The following is a 23,856-nucleotide window of genomic DNA, read 5'->3' as shown; positions in this document are numbered from 1 at the left end:
TACTGTATCTGAGTTCAGGAAATGCTCTCTCTGTTCTGTGGCTCTTTTCTGCAACTGTAGCAAAACGTATAACTGGAACTTTAGGTTTGAGTTGTGTGACAAAGATAGTCTTTCTGTATCTTGTACAGTCTATAAATGTTAATTTGACAGTTTTCTTGACATGTTTTTTTTTCTTTCTGTTGAACACTTTCATGTCTGTCTGTCTCTACCTCCATTTCTCTCTGTTGCTCTGGTTATTTTGCATTACTAAAACAATATACTTGTGCAAACTTTAATAACCATAATTTTCTTTCCAACAATTAAGCACAATCACATAAAATAATCAAATCAAACTGTACTTTTTACAAGCAGTGTCCCAAAGAGCTTTAAAGATGCCTAGATATCAGCACCAATTACCAACCTAACCCAAGGTCAAGGAAACACCCCACCCCCAATTCTCAATAAAGATAACATATTATGTAGATTCAGAGAAACCGATGTTGTCTCCCAAACACAAAAATGAAAACCCAATACATGTCTCCTCTAGTGATTTTTCTCATTCACGATCGATTCAGCTGTGATTTTCCCTTAATGTGTGTTTGCTGGATCCGTGTGTAGCACCGGGGGCACACTGTCTGACAGATGTTTGACACCTAAATCCACTGGGAGTCCAAGATGAATGAAATCAGGACAATTCAATGCAATCAAGCAGGTGTCTAGGGAAAAGGGGGAAAAAAAGGGACACAGAGTTCCTGTCGGACGGCTCGCCTGCCTTCTTGCACGCTCGGGTTTCTGGCACGGCTCAAGAACCAGGTTTCCTGCCACACGCGCGGAGCGGCAGGCATATGACTGACCTCGCTTGCGCTGCAATGCCTCGAGGTCCCACAGATGCCACACAGAGGCAAAAACGCTAAAGTAGCCTGCAAACTTGACCATGACAAACGGCATGAATGCTTTAGTTCATTGATGAGGAAGCATGTGGAACCGCCAGGTTTGTGTGTCTAGTGTCGTCCCCCTCAAAAACTCCCTGTCATTTCCTGTTAGGCTAAACATTTCCTGCAGGGCCCCCCTCAAATCCAACCCTTCAGTATGTCCCAGCTGAAAGCCTTTTTTGCTTTCGCTCGCACAACTTGGGTTATCCCCATGTACTTCCTCAATTTATCAGTGTTACTGGTCCTTGAGTGGTCTCCGAAGGGATCCATTTGTCTGAGAATACCAATTTATCAGGGAGTTGCAGCATGCATTGATCAAAGAAGGATAAGGTACCCATGTAGAGTAATCCAGCCTCATACATCTGCATTGAAATATCTGGATTAAACCAGTTTGAAAGCTACAGTAGGTGACAGTATTTTAAACATGACTGGAGCGCAACATTCTGTCAAGTTCACTTAAAAATCCAAGCAAAACTGACTGTGGCAGGTGTTTTTTTTTCTAGTCTGGAAAATATGAGTTGTATCTGTTTTAGAAAATCTTTGTGAAAGGCTCTTAGATGTCTTGCTTATGACAGAACATCAGTGAAATATGCTAATTTAGACAGATGGTGTTATGTTGTAGCTGTCTGTCATTATACTCACATTAGATTGTAGTTCCACCGAGATGTAGAACAAAATTAATATAAACTGCAATTTTTTCCCCCTCAATAAATACAGCATTTTGCTATGAAAATAAGCTAGAAGACATCTAAAAGCCAAATATAACAGTATGTGTGACATATTTACACACAACCAGTAGTAATGATCCATTAAGACACATTTTATCTTACCATTTGCAAAATATCTGCGGTCACTGAAGGCTGTAAAATGGCATTAGCCACATTAAAAAGCCAAGCTTTCACAAGATGCAGGGGCAGTGCAAGTCAATAGAATCACGTCTGAAAGAATCCCTGAAAATACAACCCTTCTGAAGCTGAGTCTGTTCAGCCTTCAGGAGACATATTGATGCTCCATTGTTTTGGTCAATAAGTCCCTCTGAGCAGAGACCATCTTTATCCTTGATACTGTCTGTATGTGAAAAATGAGAAAGGGACAATGCTGTGCATTATTATCTATTTATTCTGCTATATACAGTACTTCAAGAGGGAGACAGAGGGCACTACCCTGACTTGCTTCCTGCTGAATGCAGACGTTAACAAAGGAAAGAAACATAGGGTTCAGCAACAGAAGTTCATGAACTGAAGCTAATAACTTTGTTGAAACGTTATTCATTCTGTTCCCAAGGTCTTTCCCCACACACATTATAGAGAAATATCACACTTTTGCTTTCTATCTAAAACTTAACATGAATACTACAAACCCCCCAAACTAGCATCACAGCAACAGCTAAATTAACTACCTTGGGACTTGACACTTTAAAACCAATTGTCAGAAATATCTATTATTCAAATGCAGAGGCTGGTGTTATTATCATTTGCCTGCTATTAACACCAAGAAAAGGTCAATGTAGAATTCAATTCCATGTGAATGGGACTGGAGCATCGGGCCAGGTACCACAAATGAATTTCATTTCTTAATCTTGTAATAGATCAATATGCTCCTAATGCTGTTCCTAGTGTAGGGTTCATCTCTGGGTCCAACTCCTCTGCTGTCCAAGCATAGCTAAAGCCCAACATGAAAGGGAGAAGGATTTTTGTAAAAACTATCTATAACAAATGGTTTTGAATAAAACATGACTTTATATATTTTTTATGGCTTCCCATGTTTCCCCCTGCATCTGAAAGACGTGAAAGTCCTTCTCCATACTGTATACAGTGGAACACATTGAATGGAAGCTCTCTGGAAGCTGACAGAAGAGGGGAAAAGGTCTTGGTCTCAGAGGAGATTTTTTAAATGTTAACCTGCCTGGATAACAAAGACATCACCAAAGCAAATGTATGAATATTGAGTCTTTATCTTTGTGGAATTGGATGAGTAAAAGTAATATGGGAGGCCAAGTATAGAGATAATTTTACAGTTGTACATCATTAAAGTAAAAACGACATAGTTTTGATGAAAGGAACCTGAACTTTGCCTTTTTTCAGATGACAACTCTTGGATGAGTCTTTTCTTTCTGTCTCACTTTCTTTCTACTCTAACCCACGCAGTGCACGCACACTGTACACATACACACACACACACAAATGCTCATACCCACAAACACCTACACACATCCCTGCAAAGGCACATTTCACAGGTTTAATATGCAGGGCTAGCTTTATTCCATTTTAGGAATCATGGAGTCAGTGAAATGGAACACAATGAATGGTTTGAAGACTAGCTACGGCTCGGTTCAGAATACATTGTCCGGAGACACAATCAAACTTGGCAGCTATTGATCCATTTCCAACCCAGACATGAGACTTACTGAACATGTTAACAAGTAGAGAATGGGTATTTTAATTGTACAGTTCTTTGAAAGCCTACTCTATTTACAGGATGGTGGCACAAATTTGAACAAGCAGCTACGGTGGCTGGAGACCATCTACTCCAGCAAGTAGCTAGTTCCCTTGTCTCAGTCCAAACAATGACTTCCAGGCAACTCCATATATATTTAAATAAATAAAACATCCTTCAGGACACTATCAATAAATGGTGGATTTAATGTAGTGATGGATGCGTTATCATAGAAAGGTATCAGTTTCTCATTAAGTCATTTTTAATCCCCTTTTATAAAAGTTAATCAAAAAGCAAATCTGGGGAATAAAAAACTTCTGTGTGCCTCATTTTGAAAGGTGTTTTGAATTTTATGTTGTATGTTAAATGTTACGTCTCATGTTACTATGCCATAGTTTTGCCATTTTGGGCTTAATACCAAAGTTATAAAAATTGTATGAGATTGATGCTTGCATTACTTGTACTACAGTTGCGGTTTAAAAATCCACTGAAATGATAATGTTTCATCAGTCATGTATAGTAAAAGTCAAAGCCATATAGTAATTCTAAGCCAAAACTGCATAGTACAAAGCTTTAGCAAATCCTGATACGATCTATATCATGGCGACATAATACACAGTATCAGCTTTTGGAAGCTCAACGTAAGACAACCTAATACTGTGGAAAAAGAGGTTTCTAAAGTAACACTTTCCAGCCTCTTGAAGCAGAGGAGGGAGAGATTTCAACGATTTGAGTTGACTCACTCCAGATCAATAGCTTGTCTCTCTAAGAGACAACTGGTGTGGCATTTGAACCAGATGAAACACAGGTTCCCCTCAATATCACCTCTGAGAACTGAGCACTTCCGTCAAATCCCACTGGCTGGGAAGGCTACAGAGGAGTCCATTTTAAATCCCTACCCTGACTCAGGCCCTCAATCTCAGACCCTTACCCATCAAAGAACAGAATGGTAAAAAAATCTTAAATCATCTTAAAAGGATACACATAATCTATGTAGGTTAATACTCACTGTTGCTTCATTTAGCTCCTTTGCAAGCCCAGTGGGGCATCTGTAAAAAGTACTGGGAGCTTCAGGCACGAGGCTCTATTATTTATTTATTTTGTTGAGAAAATACTACTGTGAACGCAATCCTAATGATCTGAAGGAAAATAGTTGTGAGACAGAGCATTGCACATGATGAAACGTTGCACTCAACGATGGAGTACGGCTCAATACTGTGTTTCCATTTGCATTTCTATTTGAAGACATCAACCTGTCTTCAATATTTACTGAAGTCAGGACATGCAGTTCTATGGCAAGCTTTTATTTGGGCCTGAGTACATTCAAATACTCTCACTGTACAAGGCTATACAACGTACAGTCTATCCAGCCTACCCTTCAATAAATTAACAGGCTACTCTAGTTCAAGCCTACACAGTGACAAACCTGTGTCTAGCCAGACCCCAGATAATGTAGGACTTTATTAAACTATGAACAGGGAACCTCTTTCTACATTCACGTCAGCTTAGACTTTCTCCCTGGTCGTCGATGACATTGTAACACTAATTATGTTTAATTGAAGTGGGCTGAATGGATTTAGTCACATTGCAAATGATTTGCCATTGGTCAGTGTCACAATGTTTCCACAGAGAAATTCAATGGGGATTTGAAATTTGCACAAATGAATGTAATTAAGATCCACATTCATTACTTATAATTGCATAACGTAATGAATGCTCTCAAAGTGAAATGGAGATTGGACTCATATGAATCACAATGTTGTCACTGTATGGCATTAAAGTCTCCAAACAAATGGCCTAAAATGCCCCCAAAAAGCCAAAAAACTCTTTATGAAGTAGAGCCCATCAAATCCATTACAGAATCCAAACAGAGGAATACTGTCTTTACCAGAAATCTAATCTGAATTGAGGAAAACAATATTTATTGTCTTGCCAAGCTACAACAGTAGTGTTTTGTAAGGAAAATAAATACTATTTTGACCCAGATAAAAAAATATAGCAAAATCTTTATGGCTCTTTTCCTAACAAAAATAAATAGTTTATAACGCCAAACTTACTAAGTGTGAACTCAGAAACCCTTTCATCTCTAATATGTTGTCCTATGTATGTAGAAAATGGTCATCTTGTTATAGTTACTGTGTATAATAAGGATTGGCTTATTTCAATAGAGGATTTCGATCTTGGAACGACAAGGCATTAGCTGGTCATTTAAAAGCCATATGTCACAGATTTAGATATTTGTATTTATATAAACCATGTGCATGTCTAAAACACTGACACACTAACAAACTGTGACCACCAACATTTGTGTGACCTGATTTGAGCTGGTGAAAGCAAATAATTTCAGAATATTTTGATTTACAACAGTATGGGCCAAAGGTAAGAATATTAGAAGTCGTCCAGAGCCCAATTTGTTGGATTTACTGCAATGGATTAAACCATGACATACTTTACTGCTCTTAGCTTGACAGGGTTTACCATGGAATGACGTAAAAGCCAACCTCTACCAAAAACCTTATACTTCTTGATGTCATTATTGACTAAACCCATAAAAAATAAACAACACAATGTTTATGATTTTGTTGATCTATTTTCTGGTCCCCTAAGAGATTAATCTGCTATTGGCATATCACTCAGAGAAATGCCAACAATTATCATTACACTGAAACAAACAATGTCTGTAGCCATTGACATAAGTAAAGATCCACACTTTGCCACATCCTTGTTCAATCAATTCTTATTTGTCCCTCAAACTAATGATTCCCATAGTCTAAATTAAAGCAAACTTGTGATTGTACAAGATTACTATTACCATAGCAATAGTAAAAATAGTTTGCAACCATTGGTTACCTCATGCTTCCATAGCAAAAACATTTTACATCCCCCTGCATTTTAAGTAACCTACCCAATGGGACAGGTAGATAGCTGTTTGGAGCTAATACCGACATGTTAATTATATTAATATATTGCTTTTCTTTGATTTTCTCTGTTTGTTTCTCTGTCAAGACAGAGAAAGAAATATAAAAAACTGGGAGGCAATGTGTTGCTGAAAGGCAACAGCATAAGAGTGCTGACAGTCTGATAAAGTAAGCCTGGGGAGGGAAAGCAAAAGAGGCCATAAAATGAATTGCCTCCTACCTCATAAATAATAGAAACATAAATGTCAAATGAACTTTATTTCAAGAGCGGGTGGTCTAATAAAGATGTAGTTTTAAAGAGAAATTCATTGTCATAAGAAGGCCACATCCCGTTCCTTTTCATAGAGAGTTAGGCGTACTCAGTGCAAGTTGACATTCAAGACCTTGCCACACCACCTTTTGAAACGCAAAGCCTTAAGAAACTGTGGTTCTGTTCCCTGGCTCTGTCTCACCCACACACCTACTCTAGCCATCCGTACGCCTCCCCTTTCTCTTCACATCTCACATTCTCCCCTTCCCCTGTTCCTCTTTCCCTTGTTCTCACTTCTTTACAAATTGAGACGGAAAGATAAGAGATTACCACAGCCATAGCAGGCTTCTGCTCATTGATAAAACCATATCTAATCCATCTGTGGGCCCCCTATGCCACCAATGCACTCATCTCTTAGGCTGTCAACAGACAGGGGATCCATCTCTCCCTTTAAACTGGGCACAACAGTGTCAAGGTTTATCTAAGAACTTTTGGGAGAAGAAACTGGGGCCAAATAAGTCACCAGTTGACTCCCATGTTGACAGAAGCATACAAGTTAAACCAGCCTTAAACTGGTTTTACGATGTAGTGAAGACAGGATCCTCTTTATTTAAAAAAGTTACTAATTTTACAATTAAATCCTGTTTTGAAAATCAAATGTCATTGTAAGTGTTTAACTAATATACCTAAATATTGCAAAATAAAATAAATCTTATTTTAATTTATGTTAGGAGTATGCCTTATCTACTTCCTTTAACAACAGGGAGAATTATGCTGCCATTAATCACATTTGGTGTGATAAGGTTCTATTACAGAGAATTATTGGGAGCTTTATGATCAAATGACTTGTCACATACCCTTTCTTGTTCTATTAGCCTACACACAAGCCTTTAGTCTATGCCATGTGGTATCAGTGTTGTAGGGATTACACATATATATTAAGAGATACATTAACATAGAATTCAAAGTCGAACTTTGTCGAAAATAGTTTTTGAACCCATTGTCTCATTGTCAAGACGGAACATTTGTAATAGCCCGGTTTATGGACTAGGAGATGTTTACGGTACATTAATGAATATTAATCAGATTATGAGAAATTATGTTTGCATGTGACCGAATCCCAAAAATGATTCATTGACATCATCATGCCACCATTTTACCACCATTTTACTTTTAATTAGAAAGCAGAAAAGGGTTTAATGCATCTTTTGCATTCAGGAATTCAGGAAAAAATAATATTATCATTATCTGCACGGTGGACCTCTGGCTGGCTTTACAGCTTCTGCTTATTTACAACAGTAAATCTCCAATCAATATGGCCTTGTGGAAAAGTGCAGTATATAATGCGAGGTGAATTGTCATTGTCAGAGTCACCCATCTTCTGTTATCTGTAATGAATGCCTTGCCTGTCACATGCACACACAGACGTGCACAAACACACTGTGACATCCCAGGCAGCCTCTGACTGAGCAAATGTAGAGGGCAGATGTGAGGCAGATGAAAGTTGTCTCACTCATGACCGTGACACAAAGTGTATATGTACGTGTATGCAAAAATATCTATATCCAGCAATGCTCTTGTCTTTGGAATGGGGAAGGGGGGGGGGGGGGGGGGCGGACGAGAAATTGTGTGGCCTGTGACAGCCACAGCCACAGCAATGGTAATTCATCCACATCATTGCTGTGGAGGGCACAGAGGGAGTGCAGGTCTGTTCTCATCAGTTTCACCATCCCTGTATGATTATGTGACGCGAGGTGGAGGGGGTGGCCCCTCAGAATCAAGTCGGCTTCGGCAGACTGGCGACTGTTCCTTCTCACTTACAGGGCCTTTTTATTGCAAGGTCGTACATAACCCGCCAAATCACCTTACGCAAGATGATGCAACCAGCGTTGCCGGGCTACACAATGTATAATTCTCACTTAGCAGTTATCTTTATTGTGCTTGTGACTTTCTAATATTTGTTTTCATTTCGTTCATTTTACAGTTTGGTACTCACTGGATTCTGGGTCAGAGTTGCCATCTCCCTCAGTACGGCTGTTGGGTGAGGTCTGTTCGTAGTACTCCTCCTGGGCGAAGCTGAGGGGCAGAGGCTGAGTGGTGCTGGCAGTGCTGCTGGGCTCTTGGTCCCCCAGGCCGCTGTCACTACAGCTCTCTTGGGAGCCATCTGGAAGGTGAAAGGTCACGCGGCGCTGGGTCTGAAACACCACAATAACGGGCGGGTGATTATGATGGGTTCTAAGCTGAGACAGAGTGAGAAAGTTCATAATTGAAAACGGGGTGGTATGCTGGGAGATGAGCGGATTATTCAAAATACCTCATATCATCAAAACAGATTTTTTTTACGAATATGGGTAGGAAGCACTGTAGTCACACCAGCCATGCATGATACATATGGGTGCCATCAAGTGAGATAGAGTGTCAGTCATCTTAGATGGTGTCAAGGATTTAAAGTAAGTAAAGATGGAATCAGCAGCCAAAGTTTTGCTGAGTTTCATTCAAGCATGCTCGTGAAAAGAATCAGTTGTCATTGATAAGAGACTCTCACAGAGTCAGTGTAACCAGTCAGGATGGGAACCCAGCAAAAGCAAAAGCAGTCCCACAAAACATCATACAATTACAATGTTTCAGGTGTGGGAAAGGATCATGCTTGCAAAAAAACAGGAATCAGTGCTTGCTCATACAAGAACTGTCCAAGGGTCACCTTAACATTGTGTCAGCCATTGAACTTGTTTTGTAAGAACAGGCACAGCGTTAAAGATAAATGGCTTCTTAATAAAGTTCACACAGCACCCTGTAGACATCTACTTCTGCATCTGACAAAGCCCACATCAAATATTTAACCATTTCAACTGTCACATGAAGCTGCCCACCTTTAATGCGATTGTTTTATCTTACATTAGCAGTATTTGATGGGCTGGGTGGAGGGATTTATGGATTAGGAGAGGGTGAGATGGGGTGGGTGTGGCAATGGAACGGTCGTCTAAATTCCTGAAAGCCACAAGTTGCTATTGCATGTTTAACAAGAAGCTTCTGTCATGTTCATGTCCTCGTCATCTCAAAATTAAAATGTGTTGAGATTCCATACCTTTTACTTTGTACTGATATAGTACCATTACGGATTCAACATCAGGACCAAAACCTCACGCCATAAGAACAGTTTCTTTCCATCTGCTACTGGCCTCTTCAACAAAGCCAAGGACTCCCACTGACATTCATTAACTTATTTAACTATTATAAGTCCATCTAATGGCAATTACAGTATGCACAAGCCACCTTACCTCAGTATCCGATTGCACTATGTTGACCACTCACGCTGCTCTTTCTTATTCTTATTTTTATATATTTTTTATTTTATATTTAAATTGTTGTATTCTTAGATTGTTTAGTTCTTAGAAATAGTTAAACTTTTGTACTTTTACTTAATTTAAGATTTGTATATGTTTAGTGTTTTGCACCTCCCTGCCCCAGTAAATTCCATGTTTGTATAACATACATGACGAATAAACCGAATTCTGATTCTGAACAATGAGAAATGTCATTATAGATGTCTTATTTTAAGTTAATTGAATGATGGTGTTGAGTGAAAAGAAAGGTTTGACAAGGCCTCATTGAAACTTAAATCTCTGTGATTTTGTAATAAGTGGATCTGTTTTTAACCAGGTTGAACCATGTCCTACTTTTACTACTCGCCCAATTTAGACACAAGGGGGAAGGAGGGAGGTGTGGAGGTACAGACTTTGATTAGGAAGGTCTTAAGGAGGTGTGGAGGTACAGACTTTGATTAGGAAGGTCTTAAGGTTGTAAGCATGTGTAGATTTTCCCACTCAAAGGCACAGGCCTTTGATTTCTCAGGGGACTTCGAAAAGTTCATATTGTGACCTTTCTCGAGCACACAATTTAGTACTGTAGCACTACAAAAAAGCGACAGTAAAAGGCAGCGTTTCACATTTAACAAGAGTCTGTGACCATCGGCCATTTATTCTGACCGTTTCATATTTATAGTTGTTGTGATGTTTTTGAAAGTGTATCGTAAGGGAAGAGCACATTTGCAGTTGGATGCAATCAAATTTTGATAGCGGGATTTATGAAGTGACATTTCTTGTCATTCATCACAGAATGGTTTTGGGTAAAGCGGACAGCAACTCAGTCATTACAACTTCCATAACCCTCTTCTCACGCGTAGATTCTCATACCTGTTCATCATTCATAATTTGTTCGTATTAGTACATTCCTGAATGATGATTTCATTACATTTTTCTTTTAGGTATTATTGCTGGTTTAAACTTGAAGTCATTTTTATGTTGTAGCTTCAATTATTTCAAAACATTGATCTTTTAACATTGAATTAATTTGAAGAATGAATTGTATTAAAGCATAATATGCCCTCTATTTTGTTGTTGTGTCCTTTTTTATTTCTCCTATTATGCAGACTGATTAGAAAAAAATGTTTTTTAGAACTAATGTGATCTAATGCTTGTGCACACAAGGATAGCAATTTTCTTCATCTCTATAGCAACAAATGCGATATGAAAGTCCTGAATTAAAAACATCATTAACACATGCTCCTTAATGCTCAAGGGGAGTCTACTTCGCTTTGTACTAAAACTTTTTCCTCTACCATTGTGGTATACAGATAAAGAGCTTATTGTTCTTTGATAAGGCAGGGAGACTGAGGCTGAAAAAGAGAATGTCTGAAAAAAATCTTGGCAGCCCTTCTCTGAATACTGCCAAAATCTGAGATCTGCAAACAGCTTACCAGTTAATTTAAGAACTATCAGACGATTGACTTAGCTAAATCCTAACAATTAGAACCCTGAAAGCAGAACTAAGAGATGTCTGGCTTTGAGATGTGAAACAACCAAAAGGTAGAGACAATTAGTAAGTGTGTGTGTGTCTATGTGTGTCTGCTTGACCAGACTGTTTATGTATCCAGATACCACTGAAAGTAGACAATTCGGAACTTACAAACTGCCTGCAAACCTGGTTTTCTGTGAAGCCCCCATCGTGTAAATAAGTTGTCAAAACCCGGCATTCGATTCATCAACTTCTTTACAGCTATTTCATGAGGTAACAGTGTTCTCTTTGCTTTAGGACTGTTCATACATATTTTTCAGTAGGATGCATCAGATGGGAGGGAGACAGCAGTCCGCCTTTCATCAGAGCAGCAGATTGTTCGATAATCTGCTTGTACACAGCCTTTGAGGTGATTTCTCACATTAGTTATGTTACGAGCAGAAGCAAAGTTAAGTAGCAATGAAGGAAGTAGCATGTTCATTGTGCCTTGGCAGCTTCACACAGAACTCACTTACTCTTCAACTTGCTGATAATTTATCTGAGGCTTATACCAACAATGACAGCCAGAATCTATTAGAACAAACAGCTGTCCACAACAATTACGATTTAATCATCGTGTGGGTGGGACTTTTTATTATTTTTGTCAGATGTTTACCAAAAAAAAACTAAATTCTACACTGAGTAACTACAAAACAGGATGGTGACATTGATGGTTACATGCTAAGAACTGACAAAAAAAGTGAGGTAAATACATTTTCGCCTTTTATTTCCATTCAGCACTTGCATTTAAATCTGTTTTCTTCAGAAAAATGTTCACAAGGCTACAAATAACAAGTTTGCAGATGAGTCAAGGTGAGTGTTGTGTTAGGCACAGTCACTTATTGGAAGAACACATCAGAAATCCATAAAGCAAAGACAAGCTGTTGTAAGAGATATCAAGACCAAACAAAGCCTGTCAAACCAGATAAAACACTGCCTTGAAAAGTATGTGCATAGAGATAAAAACAGAGGGAGGGGAGACAAGCCAAGTTCTATAGCGGGCCAGCCTGAACCAAAGCCCCTCTCTGGTGTCCACACAGACAATGTGCAGATGGGGCCAGATTCATGGGTTGGAGGATTAAAAACCCCTCTATATTTACAGAGAGCTAAAGGGAAGGGATGCTGATTATTCTCTTCCTTGTGAAAGGGGTGAGTTACACACACATTACGTGTTTTTAGCTATATGGTTTTACATCCCTGCAACAACAACAGAAACATATCTGCCTTAACATTGGAGAGAATGCCAAGTGGCATAAGAAAAGCAAACTGACAATCCTTCCGCCCTGAGTGATAAACAGGGACCACTTAGGGGTAGATAAGGGGAGATTTGCTCTGCCATTTGAGATAAAGATCAGCCTTGCAGAAACACCTAGACCTGGTGAAATCTGTGCAAATGGTGATTTGCCATCTCCCTCCTTGGAAAGCAATTTAGACAAAAGTATTTATATCCCTAATGTCTGCTGTGTCATGGGTCTTAAAAAGAGTGTCACTTGTAGCAAGCTGTCACATGCCTTCATGGTATTTATGCACTTGTATTTAGTCTATGTAAAGTCTATATGTCGTATGCAGTATTATAATTTTTTCATTGCAAGTTAAGGCCCCAAAACAAGAAGGTCCTTTTTAAGTACTGCACATCGCATCCCTGACTTCCTTACTTCATGAGCAATTCAATGGCTGTGGATGCACCATAATTGCAACAGTACCGTCTCTTAACAAGATCCACATTGATCCAAAACCAGTGAACTCTCAGATATCAGAATTTTGTCAAGAACAATATGTGAAAAGTGACAGAAAAAAATAGATTGCTTCATTGTAAGAGAATGAAGGATCGCAGGGGGCACAAAGGGCATGTGTTGCAATAGAAATCCAGTTACTGTTAGTAGGTCTTGTCTGTTGAAAGAAACCTTTCGAGCCACAGGGGCAAGTCAGGTTGAGTAATGTCATCAAACATAGAACAACTGAGAGTAGTTGAAAGGTTTTTTCCACATCGATGCATCTCAACAAAACTTGAAATTAAAACTACATCACGGACAACCACGAACAAATCTTTTCAACTTCTATCGATGAAATAGACTATCATATAATAGTCTACTTTGATAGAGTACAGAATAGGGTTCAAGAGAAAGATCTAAATTTATAGGACAGAGACAATTCTTTGAAGCCAATTACAGATCTCTGTGGAAGATGCTACATGTAAGTCCCCTCTGAAACCTTGTTGTGTGTCAACCGCTACCAACATGGAAGTAACACTGATAAAAAAAGAAGAATGACTTAAGATAGAAATGCCTTCCAAGACTATCTTTTGCCTTTCATTGGCTTGATATGACCCAATAAACAAGGAAGCTCCTAGAAATGTATACGTACATCACTCCCAAAGACATTGCAGTCATAATGAGATACAGGGGCGATTCTAGGATCAGACCTTTAGGGGTGCTCAGCCCCCAATGAGAATGTGACATGAATACAGTGCCTTGCAAAAGTGCTAAACCCCCTCGCTAATAAATCCCCAATTTCACTGGATAAAAATGTATACATATATGTGTTATTATGCAAAATATTGAATGAATGAAAAACTAAGGATGTCCCTTTCTTAATGAAATACCAGCATCAAATGATAATAAACAATAATAATTTATATATTTAATTTTTTTACTATATACTATAATTGGGGTTGCTGTATGCAAAACAGCGTACAGAATACAAAACGTAAGCAGTGGTTCCTTCTTTGGGCATTTGTCCAAGCATGCGACTAAATGGCCCCCAAAAATTGTAAAGGTAGATAAATCAGCAAGGCAGAACTTACATTTGTAGAAGATATCTTGCCGAGTTGACAGGTCTCCTGAAAGAACACAAGGGGACGTTAATACTGCAGACAGTACATTCTCCATGATGATTTGAGCAACACAATGACTGTTAGTCCACTGCCACTATACTGAATCGAAAATCAGCTTTGAAATGAAAGTGTATGGCTCCTTCAAATATTCAAATATAATTATGGGTAGATATACCATACAATTTAAAGATGGATGTTGAGAGATTGCCTCATGCCAAATGCCAAACATTTATCTCAAAGTGCATCAATTTGTTTTGTTGTTGGACAAAGTCTGTTTTTTGTTTTAGGTTTTGGGTGGAAGTAACACGTATTGATTTCAACCTTGTATGAGAGGAGGTTGTACATTAAATGTCAGGTCTGAGTTAGCAGCCGACAAACGCAGTCGTACACTCCCACACAAGAAACGTACAGGCGGCTGTGAACCTGACATTGTGACAACACAAGCCACGTCTGACACTCTACATAAAGACGTCTTCTTCGAGTTTGAGGAAGATAGACCACAAAATATCAAATGAAGCATCAAAAATTAACAATAAACAGTGACAAGGCTTCTAAATTGGGAACAAAAGCCGCCCGCAAGGCTGCAAAATAGCATCCTCTCCCCAGGGACTAGATAATAGCTCAGAGAGAGATAACAGTATTTAATTTTTAATCACCAATTTTGTTGTCGTTGTACTGTGTCTAATAATGTAACTACTGTACATTGAAATCTAACTGTTAGAGGCATTGTCAATGGGTACAAGCATAGCAAGACACAGCAATACTTTCTGTGATGAAGTAAGAACAGAACACGGCTAGTTTGTGTCTACAAATCAGCCGATCACACTCAAATCAAACAAATCGCTGAGGGATACTGGAACATTCCTATCATTCTTAGGGATGCAAAGACCAGGTGCACTGTTTGTCCAATAGGACAAAATCATAGTTCATTAAAGGTGCTAACATACAATCCCTGTCATATAGTACTATACCAAGTGTAAGTGGCTTGTATTGTCATTTCAATCATATACAGCTAGTACAGTACACAGTGAAACAAACAACTTAAAAAAAACACAAAACTAAATAAATGTATGTGCCTGGGGTACAGCCAAATGTACATACTACCTCCCATGCAAGGATGTTGAGATGGCACGAAAAAGATTTATAGATCAAATGTTCATCAAATATTTTATTGGTGTGTTTATTGAAGTGAGCTGGCTTCAAACAAAAGGCACAACTATATCTCACTTAATAACATCATACTTTACATCATTATAAAAGATAAATGCACAACGGAAATAGTAGAGTTGAGCCTCATTGGGAGGAGAGGACCATCTGGTGTCAGGTTAAGGGTTCAAGTAAGTTCAAGTAAGCTAAACTAAACCCATCATTAGCTTGCTTTTCTGAACTACCAAGTACTTGTTAGGGGTATTGTAAAAATTATGTGTATCATTAGCAGATGACTTATGTACCCTGAACATATTAAGCTTAAGGCTTAGTGAGAGCAAGATTGAAAACATTATGCTTATAACGGAGATATAACTGGATTGATGTGCAACTTTTTCAAAGCATTTTAAAATTTGGATTCAACGTCAAAGTTGTTTAAAGATACATTAATTTGCATTCCTTGACCGGATGTTTTTAGGCATGTTGGAATGAGGCAGCTGTCAGACAGCAACCTCCCTGCGACATTACACATGTTTTATTCATTATTTCACGACATAAATAGCTCTTGTTATAGACCTCAGCAACAGACCAATTAAATCTATGATAATGCAAGACCACAGCAGAAGGGAAGTATTTCAAAAGGTGACCTATGCTATGCCCTTATATTCCAATAGTGTGTGTGTGTGTGCATTTTGCACATTTGCCAGGGAGCGTAAACGTGTGATCCATCTCTGTAGTGATGGGTCACTGACCCTCTTCTCTCCACATACAGAATGCCTCTCAGACCAATGGTTTCAAAGCACCAACAGCCATGCCAGTGAGAGAGATGGGGAAGATAAGTGCATTTGTTGGTGAACCACATCAAAGAGCAGAAGGGTGTCTTCAGAAGGGGGCGAGCTGAGGCAGTAGGGCTCAAACTAAGCCTTTGATCACTCCCAGCTTTCTGATCATTAAAATATTGGATAAATAATTGATTAAAAACACTAGGGCTCATTGTGCTCCATCTTTGTATCTCAAATTATTCCAAATTTAAGACTGCTATTCGCTTTGAATGAATAAATATGTAGATACAACTGAGGAGGGCATGGAATTGTGCCTCTAACTTTCACTCATCATCATAAATAAAATGCAAACAGTCATGCTGGACATCGATCAGGTATGTCAGACAAATGCAAATACAATAAACATGTAACACAGGAAAATATTATATGTATGGTGGTATAATTAATATGCAAACTTTAACTGTCAACTCTGTAACATCATTCCTGCATCATATTCATTAAAGAGCATATATTCGTAAGAATCAAAATACACTGTAATATTAACTTAAATGCTTAAACTCCAACTCCATATCAATCTGAAATTAACACCAAAGCTAAAACTAATTCATTTGTTACGGTATTTCCAAAGTTAATGGGTTACACATTTTTTTTGTGAAACAAAAGTATAGTTAGGGTTTAGAAGGATCCAATGAGTAGAACAAAAAGAGACAGCCCTCCAATGGTAAATCACCTCTCTCTGTTGCTTGGGAGTTTACTTGGCATACATCAGCATAGAGAACAGGTTGTTATTGCTATCATTCAAAATGCTCATGCAATGCAACAAAATCTTTGGGTGAATTTTCTCAGGCCTTGCAAACCGAAGACCCTCTTCTCAACAGTATTGTTGGACGTCTATGTCATAGCTGCGGTACAGTGAGTGGTTGTCAATTTCCTTGCAGTGGTGTAAGAGGCCTATCGTTTCGCAGCAGAACCTCTGTTGCTTGCGTACTTTCAGGGGTCAGAACAGACCCAACATGTATCCGCTGAGTGAGAAACATTGATGGAACCCCCACCAGGCCTCTAGGGATAGCCGGCATTATGTTGCCCTTCAAACAATCCACCTTCTCCCAGCACTATTACACTGCAAGAGATCCCTGCTTCACAACCTTGGTAGAGTTCAAACTCACAGTTCAGATGCTTTAGAATAACCATGCTGCCCCAGTTTTAGCTAAACCCATGTTAATTTGTAATGTTGTTACATTTATTGTGTTGTTACTAACCGAGCAGCTTATGTTGAACAGTTGTACCGTAGCCTATAAGTTACGTTTGACATACAATTCTCAAACACACGTTACAGCCGTCCATAACTCAACAAAATAAAATGGCCTGTTATATATGGTCCATGTGTTTGTACAGTTTGAGGCTTTTACTAATCCCAAACAAGTTCATTGTCTACTGCAAGTGAGTGAAAGGTAGTGATCCATCATATAATATAAACTATTTATTTAAATAATGTCAAGTGTATGATTTAGTAACTTCAAATTTCACTAAAAGCAGAAGAAACATTTCTCCCGAGGCTTGGTGCTTTTAATGGTTTAACACTAATGAGATCTGCTACTCTACTCTCCCCAGTCTGCGTCCACTTCACAGTTTATTTCACAGTGTAAATACCTTTGAAGACGGGGAAAAACAGAGTCTCACTGCTGCTTGCCAAGGCTACCCGCCGCTCATTTCACTCCAATCATGACTTGTCTGGGGGCTCTAGTTTAGACTGGTCGTACGCAACTAGTTTTATATGTGTGAATTTTGTGTAAATGACGGTCAAGCAGGCCCTGTCAATGCCTCTCAGTATTCAAGAAATGTCAAGGGGGGCTGCTGACTTTTTCCTGCCACTGTTAACTGAAAATTGGGAAGTCATGTGACCTGTCATCAAGCAGTTGTCCCGGGAGACGAGGATTGTATTGGACAGCTCAGAGTCTGAACCATCAACCACCCACACATCCATCCACCTCCACATAAATACACACATAGCCTACACATACACACAAACACACACGCAGACAGTACCAACAGTTGCACGTGCCATCTGTTAGGCTACAGTAATGACTCAAGATGTAAGAATGAGTTTTGGTCTGTGGTTGAAAAATGAACAACAAAGTTCAAGTTTACATTCTACTCACTACTGGCAAACACAACCTCTGATAGGCTGGGTCTGGGTGGTACAAACAAACATTTCCTCAACAAAACTGTCACTTCAAATGTAGATAAAAGATATTCATTCAGCTTGCTTCTGTAATTTGTCTTTTATGTTTCTATCACTGCAGCTTTTGGCATTCAATAAACATGGAAACCCTCTCCCTGCTACCAAGTCAGGCTTCAAACCCTTAAGTGTGGGACTTGTACTTCCTGAGTGTTGGGAAGTTTCTCTTAACACAATTACTAGCAACCAATAATGTCACCAGCATGTTCAAACCAATTTTGATTTACAAGTGGACATGTTGCCTTTTCATCAGCTTATTATTATTAAGTGGTTAGTGTTTCCCCTGAACAATCCCCTCTCGTCCAGCTCTCAGAGCTGTATTGATCCTCCCAGTGTACCAGCCCCTCCTGATTTCATTAGGCTCGCTGCTGTTAATTACTCCACACTATAACCTTTCCCTGTTTCATTTGGACCGACAAATTGGGTGAATTAAAAAAGGGAGAAGAGAAAAAAAAGGAATAGCTCAACAGCCCGATCTTTGCACAGCCAGTGTCAAACTCCCAAGCGGCATAATAATTAAAAAAGTTCATCAATGTTCTCTCTTTGCTCATCAAATTATGCAGAAGGAGGGTACTCCGGTTATAGTTGCAGAGGAGTCATTTACGGGTATCATACCAGTTGGATCTAGTATGATTGTCTAGGGAGTGGAAGAGTATTAAAATTGGTATGGCTTAAAAGCAGTAAGACTATGCCATATTTATTCATTTTATTACTCCCCTATTACTTGGGACAAACTATTTCATTTATTGTTGCCAGGGAGTTAATAAACCCCCCTTGTGTCCTGAAGACATGTGTTCGCTCAAAAACATAAATGCTGGGCTTTAGCCCAAGTAGGAACCAAAGTTAAAATCCCTGTTCAGTCATTGAGATATAGGCCTACTAGTGCAGTGCCGCTGTTATATATTTCTGAATGTGGACGACTGTTGCTAATTCTTGTAGTTAAACAGACAGAATGTACTTTATCTTGTTCATTTTTCCATTTTTAATCAAATAACAATTAGCTGAGAAAACCTTGTCAGTTAGCCACTGCTACAGTTAGTTGGCTATATGACGTGTTAGTCATGTGGGTAGCTATGTCTAGCTAGCTAGCTAGCGTTAGCCACTGAAAGCCAGACTATAGCTGCTAGGTAGCTAACGCTATGTGGTGATGGATATATAGCTGACCCACGCTTTTACCTTTATTGTTGGGCCACCTTATACAACATGAAACCTGTCCTTGACTCTTTGCCCTCCATGTGGCCCTCATTTTATGACAATGTGAGAAATAAAAATGTTCAGTGATGAAGGGGAGCCTGTGTTGCTTCTTGAAAAATTAATTCCATATGCAGTTGCTACTTTTTATGAGTCTTGTTTTTATGTTTAATGTTTGAATCTTTTCAACTAACATGACCGCACTTCCCTTAGGGCCCAATGCTAATAGAGTGCTGGTTGTTTGCAAAAACATTTATTTAATTTGTTGCTCCTCATTTTCTAATCAAATAACATTTAGCTGAACGTAACTTTGTCAGTTAGCAGACAGTAAGCTGTCTATACAATATTTTGTCATGTGGGAAGCTATCTAGCTAATGTTAGCCGCTATGTTGTGATGGATATAGAGCTAACCCACACTTTTACCTATCCTGACAGCCTCAATACGACATTATGCCCATCTTTGACTCTTTGGCCCCCATGTTGCCCTCAGTTCATGGCGAAGCCCAGTTTGTTTGTTGTGAAATACATTCAGTACGTTCTGATTTCCATGAGTCTTGTTGCTGTGTTTTCATCAAATAATGAAATTTCCCTTGGCCAACTCAACATGGAGAACACATGTGCATTGCCCGTTAACAGAGAACCCATTTTAATTTAATCGTCGTGAACTGCTCATCCAAACAACTTCACAGGCGTCATGGCACATGCCTGGGTCCTGAGCACTATGCAGTCCAATTCAACTAAAAACTATGCAATTTTCTCAAGGTAATAGAGCCACAGCCACACAGACAGACACACAGACAGATACACAGACAGACAAACAGACAGACATACAGAGATTCCTGGAATTATAGTTAAATGAAGGACAAGAACTATGTAGCCTACATATTGCATGTTAGGGATGTCCTTCCCTCAAGGTTGAGTACATTCTAGTTGAAAAGACTCAATGTGCCTCAAAAGGAGCCATTGAAAGCTATCCCATAGGCTCAGATAATAACTTCATCTTAATTAGCTTGTGGTGCTCTGGAGTGCTGAATTGTCGGTTGCAGTGGGAGCTGGTCTGATTTATTGCTTGATTTAATTACGTATCAAAATTCAATTAGACAAGCTTTCAACCAAATTCAAAGTGTATTTTGTCAAGCTGTCCCTTGGAATCAAATACAACTTGAAGGACATCCTTCATAATAACGAAACATCTAACATAATAATCAGCACTTACGAAAATTATTGTCTTGAACTAAAAGATAAAGTAAAAAAAATGCAGGTTTTAGGGAAATATGTAACTTTTTAAACCACTCATCTGACTGAATCACTTGAAATCCTGCACATTCTATGAACTTAAAACAGGGTGAAAGAGTGTCAGGTCGTTACAGTATGCATGATACATTAACGCAATAAAATGCACTAAAAGGCATGAATACAACTCAGAAACTGAACTGGGCTTTTACATGCATTTGTCTCATGTACTTCTGCTCAAGACAGTTACGCTAGCGAATTTTGAATAAGTGTCATATACACCAGGTCTCTATGAGCTACATTGATCTTCAGTACTATGCAAATTCAAGGTGTCATGGTGTCTCAAACTAAAAAGCCAAGAAGGGTAAAAATATTCCAACCCACGGTCACTGAATGCACTGCAGCCCTTTACTGGTATTGTAAATATGACAAGGAGGAGCGGTACTAGGACAGGAGACGGAAATCCTATTGTAGTTTCAACCTTTGGTGTTAGTTTATCAAGATTTCACAGTGACATATGAATTGTTAATGCGTTTCATCTCCTTCTCTATTGAAATGCTTGACAGTTTTGTTCATTGAGAGTGGCAGAAGACATTGTCCACTGACTATGATGTGAGACAGCACACTGTATTGGAACCTGATGTTCAAGCAAGTGGCAGAATCACTTATCACTGTCACCGATCGGCAAACAAGACATGCGATCATGACACTGATTAATGGTTCTCGGTACATTCATGAATACAACATAATACAGTTGGCACCCTTATGGTTGGTGTAATTCAAGAATCCTTCAAGACTGTCGAAATACAGTTATCACCTACAAGTTGTACCGGATTGTTGCATGAAATTACATTGCACCGGCAAAGAGTTCTCAAATAACGGTGTGAACAGTTGACACTCTGAATTGACTTTTAAATGAGACTGTCTCAACAAGCAAAGTGGTAATTTGACACTTGTGTCTTGTTACCAATTGAGAAACATTGTGATTCTTGTATCTTGATATAAAGTAGTAGTATTCTGTAAGAAAATAACTTTTAAAATTAATCTACCAAGCCCCACATATTACATTTCATGGGGTAATATAAAAACCATGTTCCTAGCTCCTTCAAAGTACTAACTGAGAAATATCTTTCTGTGACAGATCATGTATTAATGAAACAAAATTAAGAAATGTCCTTGCACCTCGAGGACTGCGTTCTGATCAAAAAGTGCTGGTAACTTAAGTAATGTGAGACCAAGTAACACTAATTACAGCACTCACATCCGTCCATGTGATGCTTTTTCCTTCTTCTTTGTTTTTTATCTGACACTTCATACAACATTATTACAAGTACATCTTAAGTGGGCCTATGGGTACTGGATAATGTACCTGTCAGTGGGCTTTTAACTATACAAATGACAACCAGTTGTCTCCTAAATGTCTTCTATAAATGTTCTCAGTATTTTGGTAGAAACAAGTGGAATCCTACTCTCAAAATATAAAACATAGGCACGGTCATGTCTTTATATCTTCCAGTAAAATGGCATTGACAATAAAGTAATAATCTGTAAAAACTTCAATATGCCAGATTATTCAATACGGGCGACTAAGGATGAAGAAAGTTCTGGAGGGAAAGTGTATCTTAACCGCAGAAACAGCATCGAGAACATCTGACCGAAAAAACAGTCTGAATTGTTCATGGCTGTCATAAAATAGTACACACTGAAAAATAAAAGATACTCTTAAACTCCTTCATTCTATTTAGAAGAGCACGAACAATCACTCATTTGTATTCTGACACTGGAAGAAGATAGATACTGATTGATTTTCAGAAACAACTTCTAGATTAAAGTATTTTATGACGATGTACAATTATTTGCCAGTATGCTGGTATGTTATGAGCAGTAATAATCAACACTTAAAAATGTACACAGGGAGAAATGCATGCACCGCAAGGGATCCAATCTTGGTGAAACATTGATCAGCTCTGTGCTAATATAGTTGTATCCCGGCTCACATGCCTGCTCTAAATATGTTTATGTCAGTTTTTGGCAGTTGAGTGGCGGATAAAAGTATGCCATTGATGTGATTCAAAGCTGTACGTGATAAAAAATAATAATTTTAGTTCCTTTGCCTGCTTACCCATTGGGGTCCAACACCACCACCAAAACAAAGTTTTCTTTCTGCCAAAGCACTTTTTCTGCAGAGCAGTCATCGTAGTAATGTCTTTGTAGATGGCAATTGCGTGCTCCAGGAGGCTTCTCATGGACTGCCTTTTCCAAACCTCATACTGTTTTCTAGCCAGAGAGAAGCACATTAACATATGCTCTCACAGTCCACAGCTCTACATTTGATTGGTTAATGCTTTACTATAGCAGGTTCGGTTCAGTATGCTCCCATTGGATATCCATATGTACTAAAACATGTCTGTATCTACCCACTCGTGTAACAGTAGGGGTGTATATCTCGTGACGGGAGGCCTCTTTAACATTTCGTCAGAGGCCTTTTTATCAACATAATATGCATTCCATGTGCTGACAGAGTATTTTAATAATGACAAAGAAAGGCAATACCGGCACTGAATGGTAGGCACAGAGTTTAATGAGGTCATCTGATGGTTAGGTTGCTTTTTTCTATCTGTATTTATGCCTTTTTAGCATGCAGACTTCAATTCCCTCGGTAGGGTGTGCATCTCCAAAGACCATGCCAAAATGAAATATGCAATGAGAAATAAAGAGAAAATATTCCAAAGCGGTGCCTCATGGTACCATCATCTCTTTGCCTAGAACACTTATATCCTTTTAATGATTTTCAGACTAATGCAATTTCCTTTCATGCCTTCAGTTTGATATTTCGCCTCTGAAACCGGAGACAGATTTTACAAAATCATAAATTCCTTGTAATAAACCAAACCATGAAAATTATGAGGCAGACAATGGGCATGGAATATTCGAGCAAACAAGGCAGTTATCAATGCCATCTCTCAGTGATTGAAGCAGCTTCAATGCTAAGCCCCAAAAAGTATGCAACGCTGTTCCTGGATATCACATAGATAACATGTAAAAAGAGAAGAAAAGGAAGAAAAAAAACAACTGAAGAGTTAT

At 38.7% G+C, this 23,856-nt stretch overlaps 1 protein-coding gene across 1 annotated transcript in view; it reads right to left on the bottom strand.

The window, feature by feature from the left end:
- pcdh11 (protocadherin 11) overlaps positions 1-23,856 on the bottom strand; it is a 106,896-nt gene that overhangs the window by 28,944 nt on the left and 54,096 nt on the right. The window contains exons 5-6 of the mRNA XM_062476481.1: positions 14,152-14,187; positions 8,512-8,710 (exon numbers count right to left, since the gene is read on the bottom strand). Coding sequence (XP_062332465.1) covers positions 8,512-8,710; positions 14,152-14,187 — 235 coding nt within the window. The remainder of the gene's footprint in view (positions 1-8,511; positions 8,711-14,151; positions 14,188-23,856) is intronic.

This window comes from Osmerus eperlanus, chromosome 13, assembly GCF_963692335.1.
Source record: "Osmerus eperlanus chromosome 13, fOsmEpe2.1, whole genome shotgun sequence".
Classification (NCBI taxonomy): Eukaryota; Metazoa; Chordata; class Actinopteri; order Osmeriformes; family Osmeridae; genus Osmerus; species Osmerus eperlanus.
This window is presented reverse-complemented; position numbering and strand designations above follow the sequence as displayed.